The sequence below is a fragment of the Semicossyphus pulcher genome, unplaced genomic scaffold, assembly GCF_022749685.1.
Source record: "Semicossyphus pulcher isolate SPU_LCO1_2020_fin unplaced genomic scaffold, fSemPul1.0.p SCAF_23, whole genome shotgun sequence".
Lineage (NCBI taxonomy): Eukaryota > Metazoa > Chordata > Actinopteri > Labriformes > Labridae > Semicossyphus > Semicossyphus pulcher.
Window position 1 is genome coordinate 6,800,000 of NW_027211697.1, and position 20,622 is coordinate 6,820,621.

Consider the following 20,622-nt stretch of genomic DNA (forward strand, 5'->3'; position numbering starts at 1 on the left):
ACTAAAAAACGTTTTCAACTCACAAAACGAAATATGGAATAAAGGATGAACTGATAATAGTTTCTGTCATTGGCTGTTATTTGTATACGTAGGCACGTTGAACGCACCTTGCCAATAAAACCGTTGCAGCTATCCGCCTTTTTCTCTCTCGTCCACCACCTGCGGAGTGATGGAAAAAATCGTTGTGTATTAGGTGCTGTCTGCTATTTTCCTATATACTCGCAGGTTTCATTACCTTGCCCCTCTTTGCCATAAAAGGTTGAACAGCCGATATTGGTTTGGTCTTTTTGAAAACAACAAATAATCTGTAGAAATGATCAATGTCATCTGTAATGAAGTTGAAGTCTTTTAATAACTTAGAATTACAAAATATGTATAAACTTCATCTTAATAAGAACTAACTTATAATAAAGTTAACCCAAATAAAATGATGTTATGGTGGCCGACAAGGGCAATCGCGCTGCAACGGCCCAGACACCCCTCCCTGCACGGCTAACAGAAGCTACATCTAGCAGCAGCTACTTTAGCAAAGCTATCTGTTGTGCAAAAACACAACTTTTACCATGAGCAAAGAAATCACACAACAGTCAGCGGTACATCTAACATTACAAAGTTTGTTAATTAATAAATTCACTGTTTCGTCTCCCTCGCTCCTTCCATCAATAATAAACCTGTTACACCGAGCGCCCCCTACAGGCCTGGAGCACTTCCAGTTGTGTTGACTGTTTTTTTTTCTTTTGCATGTGTTTTCTGTGTTTGTGTGTTTTTGACTTTGCAATGTTTGTGTAATTGCAGCGTGTTTGACGATAATGCATTTGTTTTGTCCTTGCATTTGTTTTGGACTTTTGCATGTGTTGTTGAATTTACATCATTTCTGAATTTGTAGCCCATTTCTTCTAATGGAAATCGTTCGGGTCGTTGTAGCACGACTGCCCCTGTCAGGTGGCTGTACGGGGGTGCAGTGGTTAGCACTGATGCGTAACTGCTTAAAGGTCCCTGGTTGCATCCCAGTAAGAACAAGGAATTGGGAAGACTTAGGTGTTGAAACAAGAGAATTCTATAGCAACTGAACTGTAATTAAAAGTAAACTAAAGGATTTAAGTACAACTTAAAGTAAAGTTTATGTGTTTCGATACAATACAAATGTATCTCAACTTATCTTTTCATATTCAGTCAACTAAAAAATTCTAAGGCGGCCCAGACACATACTTTTTTTAGTTCAAAAACTTTTTTTTTTTTACTTGTTTATAATAGTTTAAAGCTATAATTTTTAAGAATAATGTAAATAAAATTAGAAATTCTAAATAAATTTGAATATATTGTTTGTGATTTCTAAACAAACTGTATTCTAAGGAGCGTGAAACATCTAATGTATGTTTTAGAACATGAGCATAAAATGTAAGGACAAACACGCTCACATTACAATTCAACCAACATTCCCTTTCTTTTGAATTACACTGCATTTATATCGGATTATCTGTTCCTTTAAGTTGTAAATTTTTTCATACTGGTGACCATGTTGGCTGAATTTTCTGGCGTTTCTGACTGATTTAAATTTGTTAAATAAAAAGAAAGAGGAAGATCCCCAAAAGGCCCATGATGAACCTGAAAGCATAACCACATGACCTTTGTATGTGTGCTGTATAGATAAGAGTTTTTTTTTTTTTTATTATTTTCAAATTACTAACAAAGTCACTCTGCTAGTTTTCCTGTAAAAGCATGCAAATCAGTCCTTGCGCATCCCATCATATCTCCATGCAGTAATGCATATAACGTACTCTTGCATGAGCTGTTATGATGTACGGCTGTACTGGCTTGTTTTATTGTGTGTATTCGTTGTTGCTTTGATGTTGAATCAGAAGAGTTGATCTGATGTGAAGTGATCTGTAATAATCGGCTGGGGCAGGTGTGAATTGGCTACATTGGCTGTAATATACTATGTGAACGTGTTCACAGGGCAGCTGTCTGCACGTCAACATAGATACTGTCTGGCACTTTTAGGCCTTGTGTATGTCTGATAAAGAAAACTGATGCAGAAACTTGGATGATAATATTAAGTTGGATTGAAACACATTTCTGATTTTCGATGTTGACTAATATTTGAATAAGTCCCCACATTTGCCCCACAAGTGCATGGGTACTGTGGATTAATTTGCTTTAATGCAAGGCAACCTGTTCAATACACCCATCAAAGCAAGTTTGTAATTCCAACACTGTAGACGTATCCTTGGAGATTTGGCCCTTTGATGTCGGTGCAATTACTTCTGTGTTTTGGTCAGATGGAACTTCACGTCTGGATTTGGGCTCCGTCCAGTTGCCATTCCCATGGCCACACTGCCCCTGGCGCTTTCTGACAGACCACAGATTTTTCCCCTCTCTTCTGAGAACTTCCACGTATTGTGGCAGTATCGAGCGAGGACAGAGGAATAGGAGAGACTTCTCTCTCTTCTGAGAGCGCCCCTGATCTCTTTTGATCTTCTGTGGGAGAGAACAACTTCTTGTCTGTCTGACATCCAGAAGAGAAGTCCTGTGATCTGACAGTCTTCTCCCCTAACCTGGATTTCACTTTGCCTGTCACTCTATCAGTCTCCCTCAAAGCCCCTCTCTTCTCTTCACAGAGCTTTTGTAATTTTTAGAGTGCCACATTTAAATTTGCTTATGTTACATTGCTTCTCATGGTCTGCCCTGTGTGTCTGATGCTGGAAGTGTTCAGTTTGAATATACTGACACCCTGCCTGAAAACAGAAACTCTTTTTACAAACATGTCCATCATGTTCTACAAAGTTTATATATTAGCCTGAAACCTTTTACAAATACTCACAAACCAGATTAATCCTTTGAAAATTGGATAAAAATGTCAGCGTACTTTCTCGAGGATTAAGGATATGATAAGTCTCCATATTGTGTTAAACCCATTTCTTTTACCAATCCCACCTTCCCTGCGCCATCTGTGTGGAAGCTCTGGGGAGTTAATTAGGGCTCTACTCGGCTCAGAACTTTGTCAGTCGGTTCAGATTTAGCGGTTCAATAAGAGGTCTTGACCATACATTCCTTTTTTCCGTTCAGCGCAACATCAAACTCCTACACAGGCTACATGAGTCTCATGTTTTACCTGTAAGAAGCATGGTTATCATAAGCATTGCAGTGTTGATTTTGGCAGCTGTTTTAATTTAGTCTCAGTGTCAGTCTTTAGACAAAAATGCTTAATAGTTTTAGTAACATTTTAGTCATTTTCACCCTTTAAAGTTTAAGTCTAGTTTTAGTTGACGACCTCTCAAAACATGTCCAGTTCTAGTCAATAAGAAGTCATCACATTTTAGTCATTACTTTAAAGTTGTAATCTCGAAGTTCTCAGTTTCGTTCTCTTTGGCGGCACCTATGGCGATATATGGTAATTGCAGGAGCACACTTCCCAGATATCCAGACAATGTTGCATGCGTGGCGTCCACGGTTGGCTCCGGTTGTAACTCTTGATTTTCCTCGCTGACGGTCGCTTTCCTTTTTAGAGTAGTTTGCCTTCATCTGAGCGTCCAATTTGTTTCTTTTTCTTTGGATTTTCACTTATTTTTGAAGTTGTATCTGTAGTCATCCATCTTTTCTTTGTTTGTTCAGCCATAGTAGATTACTGTTTACTCGCCACACTTGCAGAGAGCGGAAAAGCAGCCGCTTAGCTCCGCCTACCCTCTCTGGCAGACCAACCACTGCTGGCTAATGGAAAACGCGTCTCTAACTGGGCGCCGCTTGTTATTTTTTCCATGAATTTCGCCACAGACACTCAGTCCATAATAATTCTGTATACTGCAAATGCAAAGGCTTTCATCGGTTTCATCATAGGCTCAATCACCATTGTGTTACCTCATTCGGCGTTAGATAAACAGACATTTATTTTAATGAAAATTTTTGAGATTATCACATTAAACAAAATCAATTAATACAGGTCGTAGAAATTGGTATCAAGGTGAAAGGGTGTACCACATGTTTGAATCTGTAAAGCACCATTTCACTCTCTTTACACTTTTGATTGTGTTATATCCGAACACCTTACCTTGGATGATGTAGCCTGGACTCTCCCACCGATTCTTCTCTCCTCATTTGTAGCCACAGAGCGACTCCCCGTCTCAGCCTCTGTGTCCATGTGTTGTTTTGCATGGATGCTGTCATGTTGTTGTCAAGCTGCGCTTTAGCACATCATCACCTGTATGGCTGGGTTCGATTCAGGGGGATCTGCACACACTATTCACAGCTTGTATTTTGACAGACAGATGACGCTCAGTGGGGAAAAATATCATGGATTATAAATGGCCACCACTAACATTTTAGTCCTGTCTCGTCTCGTTAACGGAAAACAAAACATAAGTATCATCAGACTTTTTATTGTCAAAGATCTATTTATAGCTCGTCGATGTCTCCTCTTCATCATGGTAAAAATGGCCGTTGACAAACACTTATTGTCACAATTTTATTAACACTGACGCACTGGCTTTAAGCTTGACATAAAAACATTTCAACCCAACAATTTTTGTTTTATCTATATTATTTAGCTGGATAAAGGATTTAAGTCATCTGACCTCTAGAAACAGAAAAACAAGTTAGCTACAGCTTAGCCATGAGGAGCATCAGAAAAAACATTTTTAACGTGAAATTGCTTTATTCAATGTTTTTACTGTTTTTTATGACCTGTTTAGTTTATTATCGAGTGGACAAGACTTCTATGGATGATTCGGCTCTCTGTATAAACCTTGTGTAAGATGTACACTGAAGGACTAATCTTAAAGCGCCTACAAACAAGCTTGTGGCGGCAAAGCTCCCGGTCTCAGAGCTTCTGCCTTGGAGCACCGAAGAAACTCTTATTTTAAAGGTATAATAAGTAGGATTTTTCCTTGCATTTTGTCAACAACATATTCAAACTTGGCCCCTCCTCCTGGACTCTTTGTAACCAGAAGCTCACTCTTACTTTCTCGTGCAGAGAACACGCCCAACCCACCAAGCTAACACCGACAGCATCACTGTTATCTTTGTGCTAGCATGCTAACTGCCGGTTAGCTTGTCCGTGAGACACCTCCCTGTCCAACAGAAAGAAGGCCATCTCTGCATCGCTCTTTCACCATGTTCGCCGGTCTGAATGGGGCCCAGTTGCTAATTTGTACCACTCCCACACTCGCCTATACACTGTGATTGGCTCAGGGAACCACAACAGCGCCCCTCCTGAAAACGTCCCATGCAAAGCAAAACAACAGAATAGATACAGAGGAAAGGGTCTCACAAGTGTCTGCACACACACTCACCAACACACATATAGAGGCCCATAGGTGATGATTTATATTATATTATATTTGTAAAAGTCTATATTGTTTTAGGGTAATCCTACTTTATATGCTCTTCTCAGTGTTTGTGCTAAAAAACAGGCCAGTTTGTTTTAGAGATGAGACGACCTCTGTGGATAATTTGGCTCCCCTTTAAACCTCTTGTACTACAGTATGAACACTGAATGGTCCTTTTGTTTTGTAAAGCTGACAGCCTGCTGTGCTCTTGTTCATTCAGTGCTCTGTGTACAATGAAGCAGCAAAAAAATAAAAACAAAAGTGCAGCAATACAAGTGACAAAATGCGAGTCGACTCTGGGTCTCCTCCGCTGATGATCGTTGACTTTTGGGGGCAGCCATAGAGTGAATCATAATCACTCCCCAGTCTCTGCTGTGCAGAGTGTTTGTGTGCTGAGGAAATCACAGTCACAGCCTTGATGCCAAATATAAACTCTGTACATCCAATTACAATTCAAGTTCTCAAGTTTTAGGAAATATATAATTAAATAAGATTTGGCAACTTCAGAACTACTTTAACAAAATATCCTGACAAAAAAAATCCGTAAGAGTATCTTAATGCTGCCGGCGAAGTATCTGCAGGCTCTCATGAGAGCAACTTGAGAACTTTGGTTGGCCAAGGGAAAGCATACACTATGTCACCACCCACGCTGGTTAGCAACAGCTGCACTGTGTATCAGTAAGTCACAGCTTATATACAGAGTTCAGTCTGTCCAGAGAATTGAGGTCGTGTTTGTTTCATTGCAACCCATGACATTGCACTCGCTTGTTAATGCACAGAAGCCATGCGTAGGCGGGGTATGAGGAAAACTATCGGAAAAGAGCCGCTGTGGATCGCAGTGGGAGACTTCATGCACTGAGAGGTTTGTAAGGCTACATATGCATCTCTGTGGATTTAGTGTGTATGAACACACAGGCTCTCTCTGAGCCCAGTATTAAGCTTAAGGGACATCCATCCATCCTTTTTTCTGAAATGTTTTGCAATTCTTCTGTGTTCCCTTGCAATATTCTGCTGTACCACACAATGCGTTTTGCATTCCCTCTGATCCATACAGAAAGGCAGAGCTGTGTTATGATGTGGAATTATGCATTATACAGCTGACAGGCGCAGAACTCCTGTGATATAATGGTAACACATCTGTCATATCCGATAGGAGCACCGCAGGTTAAGGTCTTGTGTGGCTTAAGGATTCTTTCTTGGCTAATATTAACAGCAGCAGCAAAGAGTAGTGACAGTACGGCTGCATTGATGATGAATAATGATTCCATTCTAATAGTTTAAACTTTGTAAATATCCCTGTCAGTACACACAAGCCTCACATGCAGAGCTGAGTCTCTACAGGCTTGTCTTCTGCCCTGAGATGTATGAGCCTGATTGTCCTCATTCACAACAATAATACCTCATGTCTCGTGCGATCTCTTTCACACAATGTATTTTCTGGAAATATATGCTTCAAGGGGAATGACAAGATGCAAGCTGTCATACATTGCATTAATAATTTATCTCCTGCTGTGCAATTTGTCCATTACGGACAATCAACATCATTTTTGTGAAGCCAAGCAGCTGCCACTCAGTTCGTTCCCCGAGTCAATTAGCCTGTTCAGTTTGCAGGTTTCTATTGTTGTTGTTTTACATGTTTTAGCTTGGTTTGTGCATGCATGCAGAAGCAAGGTCCATCCAGGAAGGAGAATTTCCTTTAAATAATACTGCAGGCTGAATGGTGTAATTAACTCTCAAGAGAGCAAAAACCACAAAGAGGAAGGACAAAGGAATAATCCTTAAGTGGAAGGAAGAAAAGTGATTGATGCCACTTTAAATCTCGACTGCTCTTTCTGCGTGTGAATGCATTTACTTTGCAAAAAAGTGTGAGTCATTAGAGCTGTGAAGGCTGAAAGGAGCGTGAGTGGAACGGATTGCAACTGCTCCCTCTCAAAGAGAATGACAAACATTGTAATATGAATTATAGTAAAGTAATCAACGCTCTGCGACCACGTTTATTTACAGAGTGTTTGTTACTTTCTAATCATCAGAAAGTATCAAAAGTTTTTGCCCCATGTAACATTTCTTACTTAACTTCCTGCCCTCATGCGTTTCCCTCCGGTTTGATTGCCCTCATTAGCTTTACCTATTCACAATACCGGAATCTCCTACCCACCCACCTGTTGTACATTTCCTTGATCAGCTCAGCAGCATATAGCCAGCCCGTTTATTTTGTTCTTTGCCAGGTCATTGTGTGCCTCTTCCATGCTGTTAGTGTCTAGCCTGTTTGTTCTCATTTTGTTCCTGGACCTGTATCATTCTCCTGCCTGCCATACCCGGATTCTGTAAGCCTTTTTGTGTTACCATTAAATATCTCTCTTTTTATTGCGTTGGCCTGCCTGCCTCCCTGTTCTCTGTGTGCATCTGGGTCTAGATTCTTTCTCTTTTTTGTGACAGATCCATCAATTTTGGGATGTTCTAATAGCATGTTTTACTCACCAATACTGATGCAGAGTGTCAGTCTCATATCAGTACAGGTACAATACCAGAAACAGGTGAACGGGCGCTCCTCCGGGGGATTTAATGAACCAAGAAACGGCTGTGTTTATTTTGCAGACATATCTGGAGGGACTAATACCGGCCGCTTCTCAAGATGCTAATTGGACTGTAAACAATGCAGCGCACAGCAAAGGAAGACTCGGCTGGAAGTATTATTAAACGCTCACTACGCCGGAAATACTGAGAAGTTGGCCAAAAGGAATAAATCATAATCAGACGACAGTCGATGGGTTCAAAGGTTGATCATACATACATTTCATGCATTCATCTGCACAGGCCTCATCCATTTTTATAATTCCAGTCTTGTTGTTGTAGTCAATTGTTTGATTTGTAGTAAAAATTTGGTTGGCATGACTTATTTTCTGGTTTCAAATGATTTCTCTGGTCAGTATCAAAATCTTTTTTCGGCTCCGGGATGGATGTATTTATTATCTTCGGCCTCCCAGAAAATGTGTATTGGTTATCATATTTGGTAACACCATTTCTAGATGTTTGTTAAGGTTCTCAGTCATCCAGGTCATGGTCATTTTAAGCTTGATCCAAAAGGCAACTGGACTTGGTTAAAGTTCTTGAAGACTCGCATTTGAAGTCTGATGAGAGGTGAAACAACCAAGTCCGGTTGCCTTTTTGATTGAACCATTTTTAGAGTTCCCTCAATCCCTGAACATCACATAGGGGCGGCTGTGGCTCAGTGGAACCTCACATTGTTTCTGAAGGGACAGCCATTGGGTATGAAAGTGTATAGATACTGATTGGAGATTGGCACTTAGGCCATTTCCATCAGTGTGTGTATGAGTGTGTGAATGTGGCATGTAGTCTAAGAACAGTTTGAGTGGTCAGAAGACTGGAAAAGAGCTATAGAAGTACAGTCCATTTACCATTTACACAACATGATATTCTCATGATCATTTCACAGTATCACAGTTATTGACACGTGTGATGTTGGTTCTGCTTTTTTTGTGCTGCACAGGTGCAACACTGAAAATGTTAATCTGACAAAACCAGCTGTGAGCTGTTTTAACTTGTGACTGAAATAAGAATGATTTATGAAAGCCAGATTTTTCTTCATTCTATAAAAGTGCTTCAAGTCTCCGAGGAACAGATATCTTATAACATCTTTCAACATGGTGCCGAAAAATATTTTATTTCTTTTTCTCAATATTCTTTTTCATTTTCACTTCTATTGACTTATCCCAGTTATGGGACTCTTATTGCTCGTATCTGCTTGTGGCTATATTGTGATTTTTGTATTTAAGTATCGTGACCCGTCTTCTCCTCCAGCACACAGAGCTAAACCAGCTTCTCTTCTCTCCAGCAGCATCTTTCTGTAATTACAGAAAGAGGATCCTGCAGTTCGATGTTTCATGGTAAATCTTTACGGCCTCAGCGATGTGTGCGATGCCAGGACATCAGGGTTATAAAACTGAATCACCCATGGTTGCAGCCCAGAATGATTCTACTTTACTGTCCTTCACAAAACAGTACCTAATGAGATTAGGGATGTGAATGCTGAATCAATGAAAGCTCAAAACACAATTAAAGTGCAAATTAATGAGTAGGGTTCTCCGAGGAGTTAAGTGGAGTAAAATTAACTCCTCTCTAGCTCCCCCGTTATTCCATCTCGACTCTGCGGCACAATCGTCTCTGAGTTCAAAGATGAATATAAAATGTGGAAGGAAACAAGGAAACCGAGTGCAAGTTATGTTTAATCATGAAGAGGCAAACGTTCAAAGCACTCTTCAGACTGCTTCTGCGTCATCTCAAGGAGCAGAGAGTTGAGAAAAAGTTCCTATTGTGAGTCTGGAAGAGAAAAGTTGTTGTTAACCTCAGAGAAGTGGCTGAGGTTACAATTAACGAGGGAGCTGATGAAGAAGGATACAGCCAAGGAAACTGTGCATTTGCAGACATTTGAAACAGGAATTCATGTATGTATGGATTAATCAAAGTGGAGTACCTCAAGACCAGCTGCACACACATGATTGTGTTGCATGAAAAGGAACGTTCTTTGCAGGAATGATTAAAGCAAAAACCGGTTCTGCTTCTTAATCCTTGAGTCGCTGTCTTCATCTCTGTTCCTGCCTGTGAGCCTCACCCCTTTGCACTCCATCAAACCGCTTCCATCGCTGCCATATCTGCACTCAATCAGTTCAAGTGCATGTGCGAATGCATTCTTATAGCCACTTTAAGTAAATATAGTCTTGTATCTTGTATGCGGCGTTGTGGTATATTGTTCCTTTTCGATTTCTGCTCTGCATTAATGCAGGCTGCTCACGCTGAGACATTTCTGTGGGTTATACATCCTCCAAATAAAAATTCTGTATTGGTTACTTATTATTCAGTCCAACTTTAATTTGAAAGTTAGTCCTTTTAGTTTCCTTTAGGGACTTGAAACTCTGCAATAAGGAAAAGTTCTGTTAAAGTCACCGCTGAGCCCGGAAGAAATCGCTGGGGTCTTTCAGGTAAACTAGTTGCAGTTTGACAACCAGTGAAGCTCGGAACTTTTACTTTTAACTGCTACTTTATGCTTTGTACTACAGAGCTCTCTTATGTAGTACACTGTGCTGTTTTACAGTCTGCCCAGAACAGTTATTTATTACCTCTTTACTATTCTCTACAATTGCAGAGAACTGAGTAAAGCAGATTACGGATGTCTTGGCAAGCAGAACTTGGGACACGCGTGGTCAGACTCTTTAATTGCACTCTCGAAGTAATCTGCTTTACAGTGTTGTTTGTTTGTTTTTCGACTGTACAATTGTCTCTAGATGCCGTATTAGTGTATTCTCCTTTGCACCAAAGACAGTAAATGTCTCCTTCCACTCTTGTGCAATTAAACTTGTGTATATTTGTCTTTCAGTACCACTAAGAGCTCCCATGTGGCTTCTATACAAATATATCAAACTGCCTTATTTCAAAAGCATTTTTTGACATTTTAATACCATTCATCAGTTTCTCCATGGCTGCCAAAAGATCAGGCACATCTCAGGAGTCTCTTTACTCATTTATTTCACTATTAAGTTCTAAGTCAGTGCAAATTTGTTGCTGTTTTCTGCAAACTCAGCACATCATCATGTAAAACTTGAAGCAGCATAAAGATTTAGACTTTCTTCTTCTACTTTCTAAAGTTCAGTGTGGTCCCAGTGGGTTTGAACATAAATCAGATGTGAGGTGGCACAAAACCAATAACTAATCATTGCTATCTCTTATTAGAAACTATTTTTGCGCTTTAAGTGCAACATCATATTGAGCTTTACACCACACCTTTCATTCATCCACCTTGTTGACAGGACCGAGGTTACCAACGCATACTGAATAGTTTCTGAACAAACTTCTGAGTATGGTCAGTGTGTTAAATGAGAATGTTTAAGGATGGAGATCTAACTTATACAGTACATATACCATAGGTATGCACGATATTTTCTAACCCTTATTGCTGATTACGATACCGATATAATAGGCACATGTTTTTTTTCCACCAAAATGCAGAGAACATCAAGTCTCCCCTGTAGTGGAATTAATATCATGCCTACTCTTATTGTAGAGGCCAAAAACTGCCATAAAGTAGACATCTTGCACCCTTCTTCACGCTTGAAGGAGGAGGCGTTGTACAAAAGGTCACATGGCGGATCACTCGCATTTCTGAGTGCACCTGAATGCAGCATCTCCCCGAAACACAGCAGTGAGGGAGACATGCCCAGACTTGTTTACTGTACCTACAACGGAGACATCAGTGATCTTTTTATCGTGTGTGTGTCCATGAATATGTAAGTTAGTTTTGCTGATGTTTATGTTACTCTCTATTTTCGGCGTGTTGATGTTGTTAAGTCCGGTAAAATGATGAGAATGTGAGCTTACTGTTAAGTTGTGAAAGTCGTTTAACTTCTATTCATTGGCTCGAGCTTCTGTGACTTTTTAGTCTTCATTTGTGTATTGTTGATAACTTTGGCAGGCAGTGCGTGCGCACACTAGCGGCGAGTTAATGTTATAGTATTACGTCAAGCTTTTTTAGGGAATCATCGTTTAATCATTGGAAAATATCGGCAGAAAAAGACATGTCTGCCGATGCTGATATGTCATATGTTTCAAGCCATAATCTGCAGATACCAATAAGGTGCCTATAATATCGTGCATCCCTAATATATAATACATAATGTTTTAACTAACTATTCACACACTGATGGCTGTGCCTTCAGGAGCAATATGGGGTTTAATGTCTTGCCCAAGGACATTTAGACTGCAGCGGCTGGGTTTATGAACCGACAAACCGTTCGATCGAGAGGAAACCGTCTCCTCCGCTATAAATTTTGTTCGACTGTTAACAGCTTTACCTTACATCAAATAAACCTGTTGATCTTGAGGGAAAGTGCTGATTGAGACGCACACACAGCAGGAGCTTGGATGTAAACACAAAGCTGAAGTCTGTTGTGTTGGATAATTCTGCAGATAGAGCTCCTTTGTTGTGAGAATCGGAGCCTTTAGAGAGTTACACGCTGTGTGAACCAGCTTAGTGATTCACCGTTTTCAATCCACCTTCCCTCTCAAGACGATCTTGAAAGCAGCAGACACAGCAATGGTTACATACTGACAACAAGGCCTTAACCTGGGATGATCCCTTCTGACACAGATGCGATGATTCGATTTCTAACACAGGCCCACCAATAATGATTTGATGCTGTTCGTCATGCCTCTGATCTTTATTGTTATTATCCAGACACTTACTAGCCCTTGGCCTTGAGCATTAGCTGGCACAACAGCGTACTCAGCGGCGCTTATGGAGCTAATGTTTGCCTCTCCGGTGCTGGTGGCCATGGTTATTCTGCTGGCAGCAAACACTCACAGTAATTGATTTTTGGATGAAAAAAAAGTTGTCATCAAAACAGCTGTTTTCTTTCTGTTGTACTTGGTCATAGCACTGCACACCTTTTATTGTTCTCTCTGTAACATTTATTGCAAGAAAATATATTAAAAGCGAAAAAAGAGAAGATTTTTGACTGAGTTGGAGAGCGGCAATAACACATGTATCAATTTTATGATAACTAAATGCTTTTTTACTGCTGCCAGTTCAAATGGATGAAAGCATTTTTATTAGGTCTATTTTTCCATGTGCAGCCTTTTTACGTGCAAGTCTTAAATAAGCAGAATCTGTTCATGGATGTATGGATGTTCCCCGCACATTTCTCAGATGAATGCGTCTTTCTGGTCTGCTGACTTTATATTCAATTTGTATGATCATAGAAAATCGCATTATCTGTGTGCATCCATTATTTCCTTGCATGCCTTCTTTTAAAGAGGAAAGTTTGCTGGCTGTAAAGTTCAGGTCCATTTTTAACCACTCATGCTTAACATTAAATACCTTTGTGTGTGGTGAAACTGTCAGCTCCAGGCTTTATTAAACGATGATATGAGAAACACTTCCTTTTTACAATAATTAACCTCCGCCCTGCTTTATAATTGCATGCGCATTGTTATCGTCTTTAAATTAGCTGATCATATTTTTCTCTTACTGTTGCTCCAACACATTAGCTTCCTCTCTGCAGTGTAGTTTATACCGCACACTGCCTTTGTTGTTGTGTACTGTATTGTGCTTTAAATGTCAGGCACTACTGTGTATGAACTCATCAGGGTTCTCTTCAGCACACCACTTTAATGATAGAAAGGTCATCTTGGATGAAAAAGGATCACCATGGTTACGCAGAGAAAGAAAATCGGAACCTCCTATTCTATTCTGTGTCTTCTGTTTCCACCACAGCTTCTGCGCTCGCCTTGTAAATGAAAGCAATAAAATGACAGCACAGTGGGCTGCAGTCTGAAGACGTGCCCTCTATACAGCAGTGAATGTCAATGAAGCCTCAGAATTATTTTCAGTAGTAAATAATAAAAACATAGCAGCGAAAGCTTTGCAGTTTCATGTCTGCGTGTCCTGTTTGAACATGACCTGAGAGGAGCTGTGTGCGGCTAACACACTTACGGCAGATTGGAGTTTGTCAAGCAACAGTAAGTATGAAGCCTCATTTCTCTGCTTAAAAAAAAACACTCTTAAAATTCCTTTTACAGCTTTCCTCGCCCTCCCTGTTTGTGCTTCTCGACCCCTCGCGCCACCACCTGCTACTTTTACCAAACATTTTGCTTTCACTTTCACTTCACCTTGTAAAAATAAAATGCAAGCCACGGCTGTTGCTGTTAAATTTAACACCCTTTGAGTAGCCTATACGGAAGCATGCCGTTTCATTACAAGGCGCACTATGCCCTGGCTTTTTAAGGTGGAAAGAATTGGATGAAATGTTTTCAAAGATATGGTTTGATGTTGCCCTTGAGATTGCATTTTCAGTATTCACATGCTGTCACCTTGTTCTTTTGTGATTCGGCTGTACCAATAAAGCCGCTGATTCAGCAAAACAGCTACAGTAATTCTGGGATTTTAATTATTTTGAAAACACGGCATTTAGAATATTTTCCAATTTGAAGGACTTCAAGCTTCACTTTTATTCACAAACTTTTTCTCTATATTTTTTCTTCTAGTTTTTATTAAAGGAAATTCTACACCTTTTGCTTTGCCTTTTATTGTTAGAAGCACTGACCTTGGGAGCACACACATCAAAGTTTGAAGCCAACAACAAAGAAAAATGTTTCCTCATTGTTCAACCTTTTAAAATATACCTTTCCCACTAATACTAGTATGTTGACACTGGTTTTTCAGACCCGGGAAGACCCGCTAATAAATGTCTCTTTTCCCATCGCCAGTGGAGTACACTCCTTTTAGTCTCTTTTCTGCTGCTTCACCGTCTGACACAAACGTGTCGGACATCTGTCGCCTTATTTCTTCTTCCCCTCGGATCAGAGGAAGCTCTCTCACCTCTCTGTCTTGCCAGTGTTGCTGCATCTTGCACAAAACAAATAACAAATTCACCGTTCTATGTTATTCTGTATTTACGCGACAGCAGACAGAACTTCAATGCACGTCATAGCATCGCGCCGGTAAGGGGGCGGAGATTATCATCGCCGATTGGAGCCAAGGCGATAATTACCCGGGTCTGAATGCCGATTGTAACCTTTCCCACGAAGCAAAAAAGGTGGGTGTTAGCGGGTTTTTTGACCAGTGGGAAAGGGGCTTTACAGTGGAAGTGATAACAAAATACAAAGCCATAAATGGTAAAGATTGATATTTATTTCTCATCACAAATAAAAAGAACCATGCTTACTCATCACAGAAAGAAAAAAAGAGAAGCGTTCAGTCCTTTTCCGACGGTGCTGTCGGAGTGTTTTTTGAGAATGTGAATAATAGCACTCTATGAAGATTGAAATTCTTTTTAAAAAAATCCAAGCTTATGCCCATAATCCGAATCCCCCCAACCCACACCTCCCCCAACCTTCACCCACCTCCACCCACTTAATTTGCCCCTCCCCAACAATAATCACAGCATTATTTGAGCGGGTCCCTCTGAAGCTCTCAGTCCCCAGAAGTCTTAATAACCTGGAACAGTGTGACATTGTAGAGCACCTGGTGTCCGTTGTTCCATGTGTACAGAACCCTCTCCCTGGGGTTGTAGTCCATCATGGAGATGTGGGAGTATTGATTGTGGAAGGGGATGTCTGTGTACTCATAGCTGGATGTGTTGGTGTAGTAGGCAAAGTAGATTTTGGCACCAGCCAGGTGGGAGTTGGTGACGTAAAGTGTGCCGCAGATCATGAAAGACTCTCCAGCACTGCGCTTCGGAAATCCTGTATCCCAAGTCTGCAACACTTCCAGACTCTGTGGCTCCAGGCGGCTGATGACAATATTCCCAGCATTGGGGATGGTGGTGTAAACGGCCCACAGGCCATTCTCATCTGCCATGAGGTCGATGTCAGAGGAGCCACCCCAGGAGTAAGGAAAAGTATTGTTGTAGCCGGCCCCGGTCAGGCTGCGCTGCACCAGCACACTTCGAGAACGGAAGTGGTATTTGATGATGTGGTTGCTCTGGTACTTGTTGTAGTACAGTGAGCCGTTGTAGACCACATGACCAGTGCCTGCCCAGGTGTGAGGCAGCAAATGTTGCACAAAGTTCTGGCCCTTCATGAAATCATTCATTGTGCGGTATTCCAGGACACGGCGTCCCTTGTAGTAACCATCCATGGACCACACCTGTGTAGAGAAGAAAAATGAATCCCACTGGAAACATGGAGCGAAATAAATAAAGACATCAAACTAGAAGAGCTAGAGGTTATAGGAAGACATCGCTGTGCTATACCTGACTCACCTCTGCAAGAACGCTTTTAGCAATGTTTTATTATAGCCTGTGGTGATGCCTTGAGCAAAGTAAGCACATTGTGTGTATGTGTTGAAACTGTTTGAGCGCGAGTGTAAGCCCTCCTGCAGTTGTGCATACTTGAATGTGTGTGCAAAACTATTGATCTGTTCCGCATGTGGGAATGAAGACGTTGCCTGCTCCTTGCAGTCAGCCACTGCCTGTGCTCCCTGCCCTTTCCAGTCCACATTTACAGAAAATCAATCCATTTAGCAGCTCTATCTTTTTCCTCAAGCACTCTCAGCGGATCTCTTCACTGACATGGCCCCTCTCTTGCTGCATCCCCCATCTCATTCCCCCAATGCTTCCACCAGGCACAGTTCAGCTTTTAATTGATTCAATTAAACTGCAGTTGGCTTAGATATTTATTTTGTCCGTAACATTTCAAGGAGAGCTTTGCTAAGATGTAACTCTCGATACTCTGATGAACCACGCGTCATTTTTCTACCCTTACTCTGTTTTCCTGCTCTTGCCTCCTTCCCTGCTGTAGACTAGGCACTTTTCGTCAATAAAAAGTCCACTGGGGGTAGAGGAAGGGTATGGGGGGAGCTTGGGGTGGTAAGGTACACCAGCTGAATTATGGAGAAGGAGAGATTATGAAGCATTAGGCATTGTTTCTCCAATGCCTGCTAAATGACTCCCTAGAGCGGAGCAGGAAACAGGAGCTGAGCCAGGCCAAAGCTTCTCTGTTTGGCTCGTCAGTGACAATGATGTTTCCCAAATATGATTATCATGATTGGTGCGGGTGTTGATATGATATTGCTGATGTATCTGGCTATTGATACAATCAGCGATTGATTTGATTCTGAGCATGTCAGGTGATTAAGGACAAAGATCAGGGCATTCAATCAGAAATTGACCTTTTCTTGTGGTAACATCTATTTGGCCTGTTGTGATACAGTGTGAGGATGAAAAAGGCCATCGTCTTGTCTCCTTCATCAGTCTCCATTCTCCCCTACAGATGGCTATTAAACCCCTCGTCCATTTCCCAACAACAACCGCCACATCTCCCATCAAACAGGCCCTGCAATTCCTTTTCATTTTCTGCCTCCTTTGTGCCATTTTACCAAGTATCTTTCCATATTCAGCCACATGTCATGTCTAATCAGCTGAAGCCATAACTATATCATCCAGGTCCAGAGTACTCCACACACTCCTCGTAATTACCCAAGTGATTTAGAAAACTTCAACTAGCCCAAACAAGTCATTCATTTCGCCGCTGATGATGAAGTGATTAATCAGCTGGAGCTGCAGTGACAGAAGACAGGGAGGAGGGAAAGGGATGCTATCCATCAGTGACTCAGCTTTGCATCCCTGTTCTCTCTTTCCTCCTTCAGAGTGCACGGGAAGTCCTACTCAGGGAAAACAGTCAATCAGTCACTGAGGTATCATGACAGCATTGCTGTGAGGGTTTTTTTTTTTACATTTAGCACCTAACTGAGTTGGAAAGTTTTTTGACAATAACTTGAACTTTGAAGTAGGTAGCAGGGATTTAAGGATTCTAGTTCTGTGGTGAGCATAGAATCAGAGAGGACTTACTCTGTTGTCTGAGCTGGGGATCATGGTATCTGTCATCCAGGAGCCAAACCTTGACCCTGATGCACGGACTGTGATGGGATTACTGACACCAGTCAGCTTCCCACAACCTAGGTCAAAAAAGAGAGAAGGTATACGAGGACATTCAAATTTATGTATAGATTAATATAGAATTGTACTAACTGTTGCACTGTGTATACACCAGAAACACATAGCCACACAGAATTCTCTAGACTCTAGATATACAGCTTATCTTATACTAGGCGTTCTACAAGGCTTGGGTTTAGGCCCAATTAGGTTTCCATTTCTGCACATTTGTGAAAACATTATGTAATTTTCTTGCTATATGCAGATGATACATGTACATTTATCAAACTGGAAGGTTTCAGGTCCCCAGCCGTACATACAGTATAGCATTTAAAGGGACATACAGTATATGGATTTATTGATGTATATACCAATTTGCAATTTTACTGTGGGTGCCAGCAACATGTCAGAGTGAGACTTGACTTTTATGAGCAGTTGTACTACAATTAAATCAGTTGTATGAAAAAAATGTTTTCACTTTTGTTGTTTCTTAGCATTTCTACCCAGTTTTTTAAAAACACTTAAAGACTATTATGTGGCCATATATATAGACCGGGAGTTAAACTTGCGATCATTGCGTCAAGGACTGTAGCCTCTACATGGGGCGCCTGCTCTACCAACTCGGTAAATTATAGCGCCCCGGTAAATTATTATTTCAAATGATGGTCTCTCTGCATGAAGTTTATGTTGAAGCTTAAAGTCATTGGAACACAATAACAAAACACTAATGACCTCACGGCTAGATGCCAACTGCATCCTTTATCTGTCAAGTCTGTTTATATGTATGCAATTCTGTAACATCATCACTTTAAGCTCACACATTACACAAGAACATGATCCATTATTCATGCAGGCTTTCTAGACCTATTTTTTCTCAATTTATGCAAATAATAAGAGCACTGGGCAGAGTGGAAATGTTGACAATGTACAATGGAGTTTTGGCCATTAATTCCTTTCTGCACTGCTGTTGTCGTACCTCTGCTTATTCTGCTACAGTTATATTGGGTAATGGATTTCAATTAAACATTCAGTGACTACCCACCCACTTATTTGCATATATTTTATACCTAGTTTCTGCATGCAGGAGTGGAGTCTGGTTTCCAGAAGCAGGACTCTCTGGCGTAGCTCCTCATAGTCGTAGGCCCCCATCTCTTCTTGGATGGCCATCAGCACCAAGGACAGATTCCTCACCTCCTCCCGAAGTCGAAGGATCATCTTGGCATCTGCCTTGTATTGTTCCAGCACTGGCAGCAGGGGGAGCAGCTGAGTCACCTTGTCTTTCAATTCCTACAATAGTCATCGCAGAGGAAGACACGGATAAGCAAAGGGGGCGGGGAGGATTAAAGCCTGGAAGCATATCAGACAGATACTAGTCAGTAGGGGTTGTGTGCAGAGGAGTTCGCCATTCAATCTTCAGTTGTTGCTTCTGGTTTGAGGATAATCTCTCAATCAGGGGCTCACATGGAGCTCGGTCTGTTTGACACGTTAGCTCCCAGATTTGTCTTGAGATTCAAATCACACATTGAAATAGGATTTCTCTTAAGCTTCATCTTCAATAATCTTACCCATCCCTTCCATCTTAAGATTTATGTCTTTTGCAATTAAAAAAGTTGCAATCTTTGGTTTCTATATTGATCTACCTGCTGCCCACTTGTTTTCATTTTGTAGGATCTGTGCTTGATCCCTAAGTAGCAATTTATTTCCATCCACAATCCTTTATATGGATTGGAAATAAATGTGCTCATTATTTTCAATTTGATGAAGTCTGTTTACTGTCTTAGCTGGTTTGAGTTATTATAATTTAACCAACAGTAGGGAGCATCCGGCTAGGTGTAAACTTTCTTTGATACACTGTGTGTTTACAAGTGGAAAAGAACAATATGTCCTTAGATTGGAGCGCAGGGAGCAGCAGGAGCGCCAGGCTGCCTGCTTGGAAGGTAGGAGAGAGAAATAGGTGTATCAATAAAGTGTAGCCGCCACAGGAGGGGCTGTTTCCTTCTTGTTAAGGTTTATCGTAAATCTGGTGATGGAGCAGCTCTCAGCCCTGTGGCGCCACATCATAAATCTCATTTTCCCCTTTTCAAGCTGCGAAAATTCCCTCTCGTTAATCTCCCACGCTTTGCCATTGGCAACTTTGAGCTGCAAGCATTCATCAGCCAACCTGCTCTGGTCAATCCTGCGTTTTTAGAATGCTTTTTTTTCTCTTTAGTGGATTGCAGATTTGCAGTCAGATAAGTCCTGGAATCTGCTGTTCTGCAGATTTGAGTCGTCTGAGGCTTTACTGATGAATTAGCTAATTTCATCAACGTCTTCATTACCTTGGAGCTGCTTTCATAAAAAACTGAAAGCGAAACACAGCCATTCATGCTTGTCCCTGTGATGAGGCAGGGTCCCAGCGGTAAAGCACACTTAGCATTTATCAAGGCATCTTTTAATCAAACTATTTTATGGGCCATCTAATATCTGTAAAGAGTGTGAGGAATGTGGAGAAAGCCTAGGCAAGACAGCTCGCTGACAGGAAGACAAAAAGGCCCACTGATAATGGCAGCTGAGCCTTAGCTTGTAGAGAGATAAGGAAGAGATAAATGTGAATATATGTGCCTGCTATCTAAGAGCAGACACCAGAATGTTAAGTATATAGTTGAGTGAAGAGAGGGAGGAAAGGATGTGAAAAGAGGAAGACAGAAAAGAAATAGTCCTCCAGCCCAGGAGTTTAATTATTCAGGAGCATGTGAGTTAGCACAAATTCCCTCTTTCGCATGACTCGGAGATAGTTCTGGAATTGAATTTGTGTAACTCAGCTGCTGCCATCCATCAAGAGCCATACAAAATTTTATAGTCTGTGAAGAGCAAAAGAG

The 20,622-nt window shown here is 41.1% G+C and overlaps 1 protein-coding gene across 3 annotated transcripts in view; it reads right to left on the reverse strand.

Moving 5' to 3' along the window:
* Positions 1 to 15,001: 15,001 nt before the first annotated feature.
* Positions 15,002 to 20,622, reverse strand: part of olfm2a (olfactomedin 2a) — a 54,382-nt gene continuing 48,761 nt past the window's right edge. For all 3 annotated transcript variants that reach the window (XM_069674651.1, XM_069674650.1, XM_069674652.1), the window contains exons 4-6: positions 18,832 to 19,051; positions 17,681 to 17,787; positions 15,002 to 15,978 (exon numbers count right to left, since the gene is read on the reverse strand). In XM_069674651.1, coding sequence (XP_069530752.1) covers positions 15,304 to 15,978; positions 17,681 to 17,787; positions 18,832 to 19,051 — 1,002 coding nt within the window. In that variant the 3' untranslated portion in view covers positions 15,002 to 15,303. The remainder of the gene's footprint in view (positions 15,979 to 17,680; positions 17,788 to 18,831; positions 19,052 to 20,622) is intronic.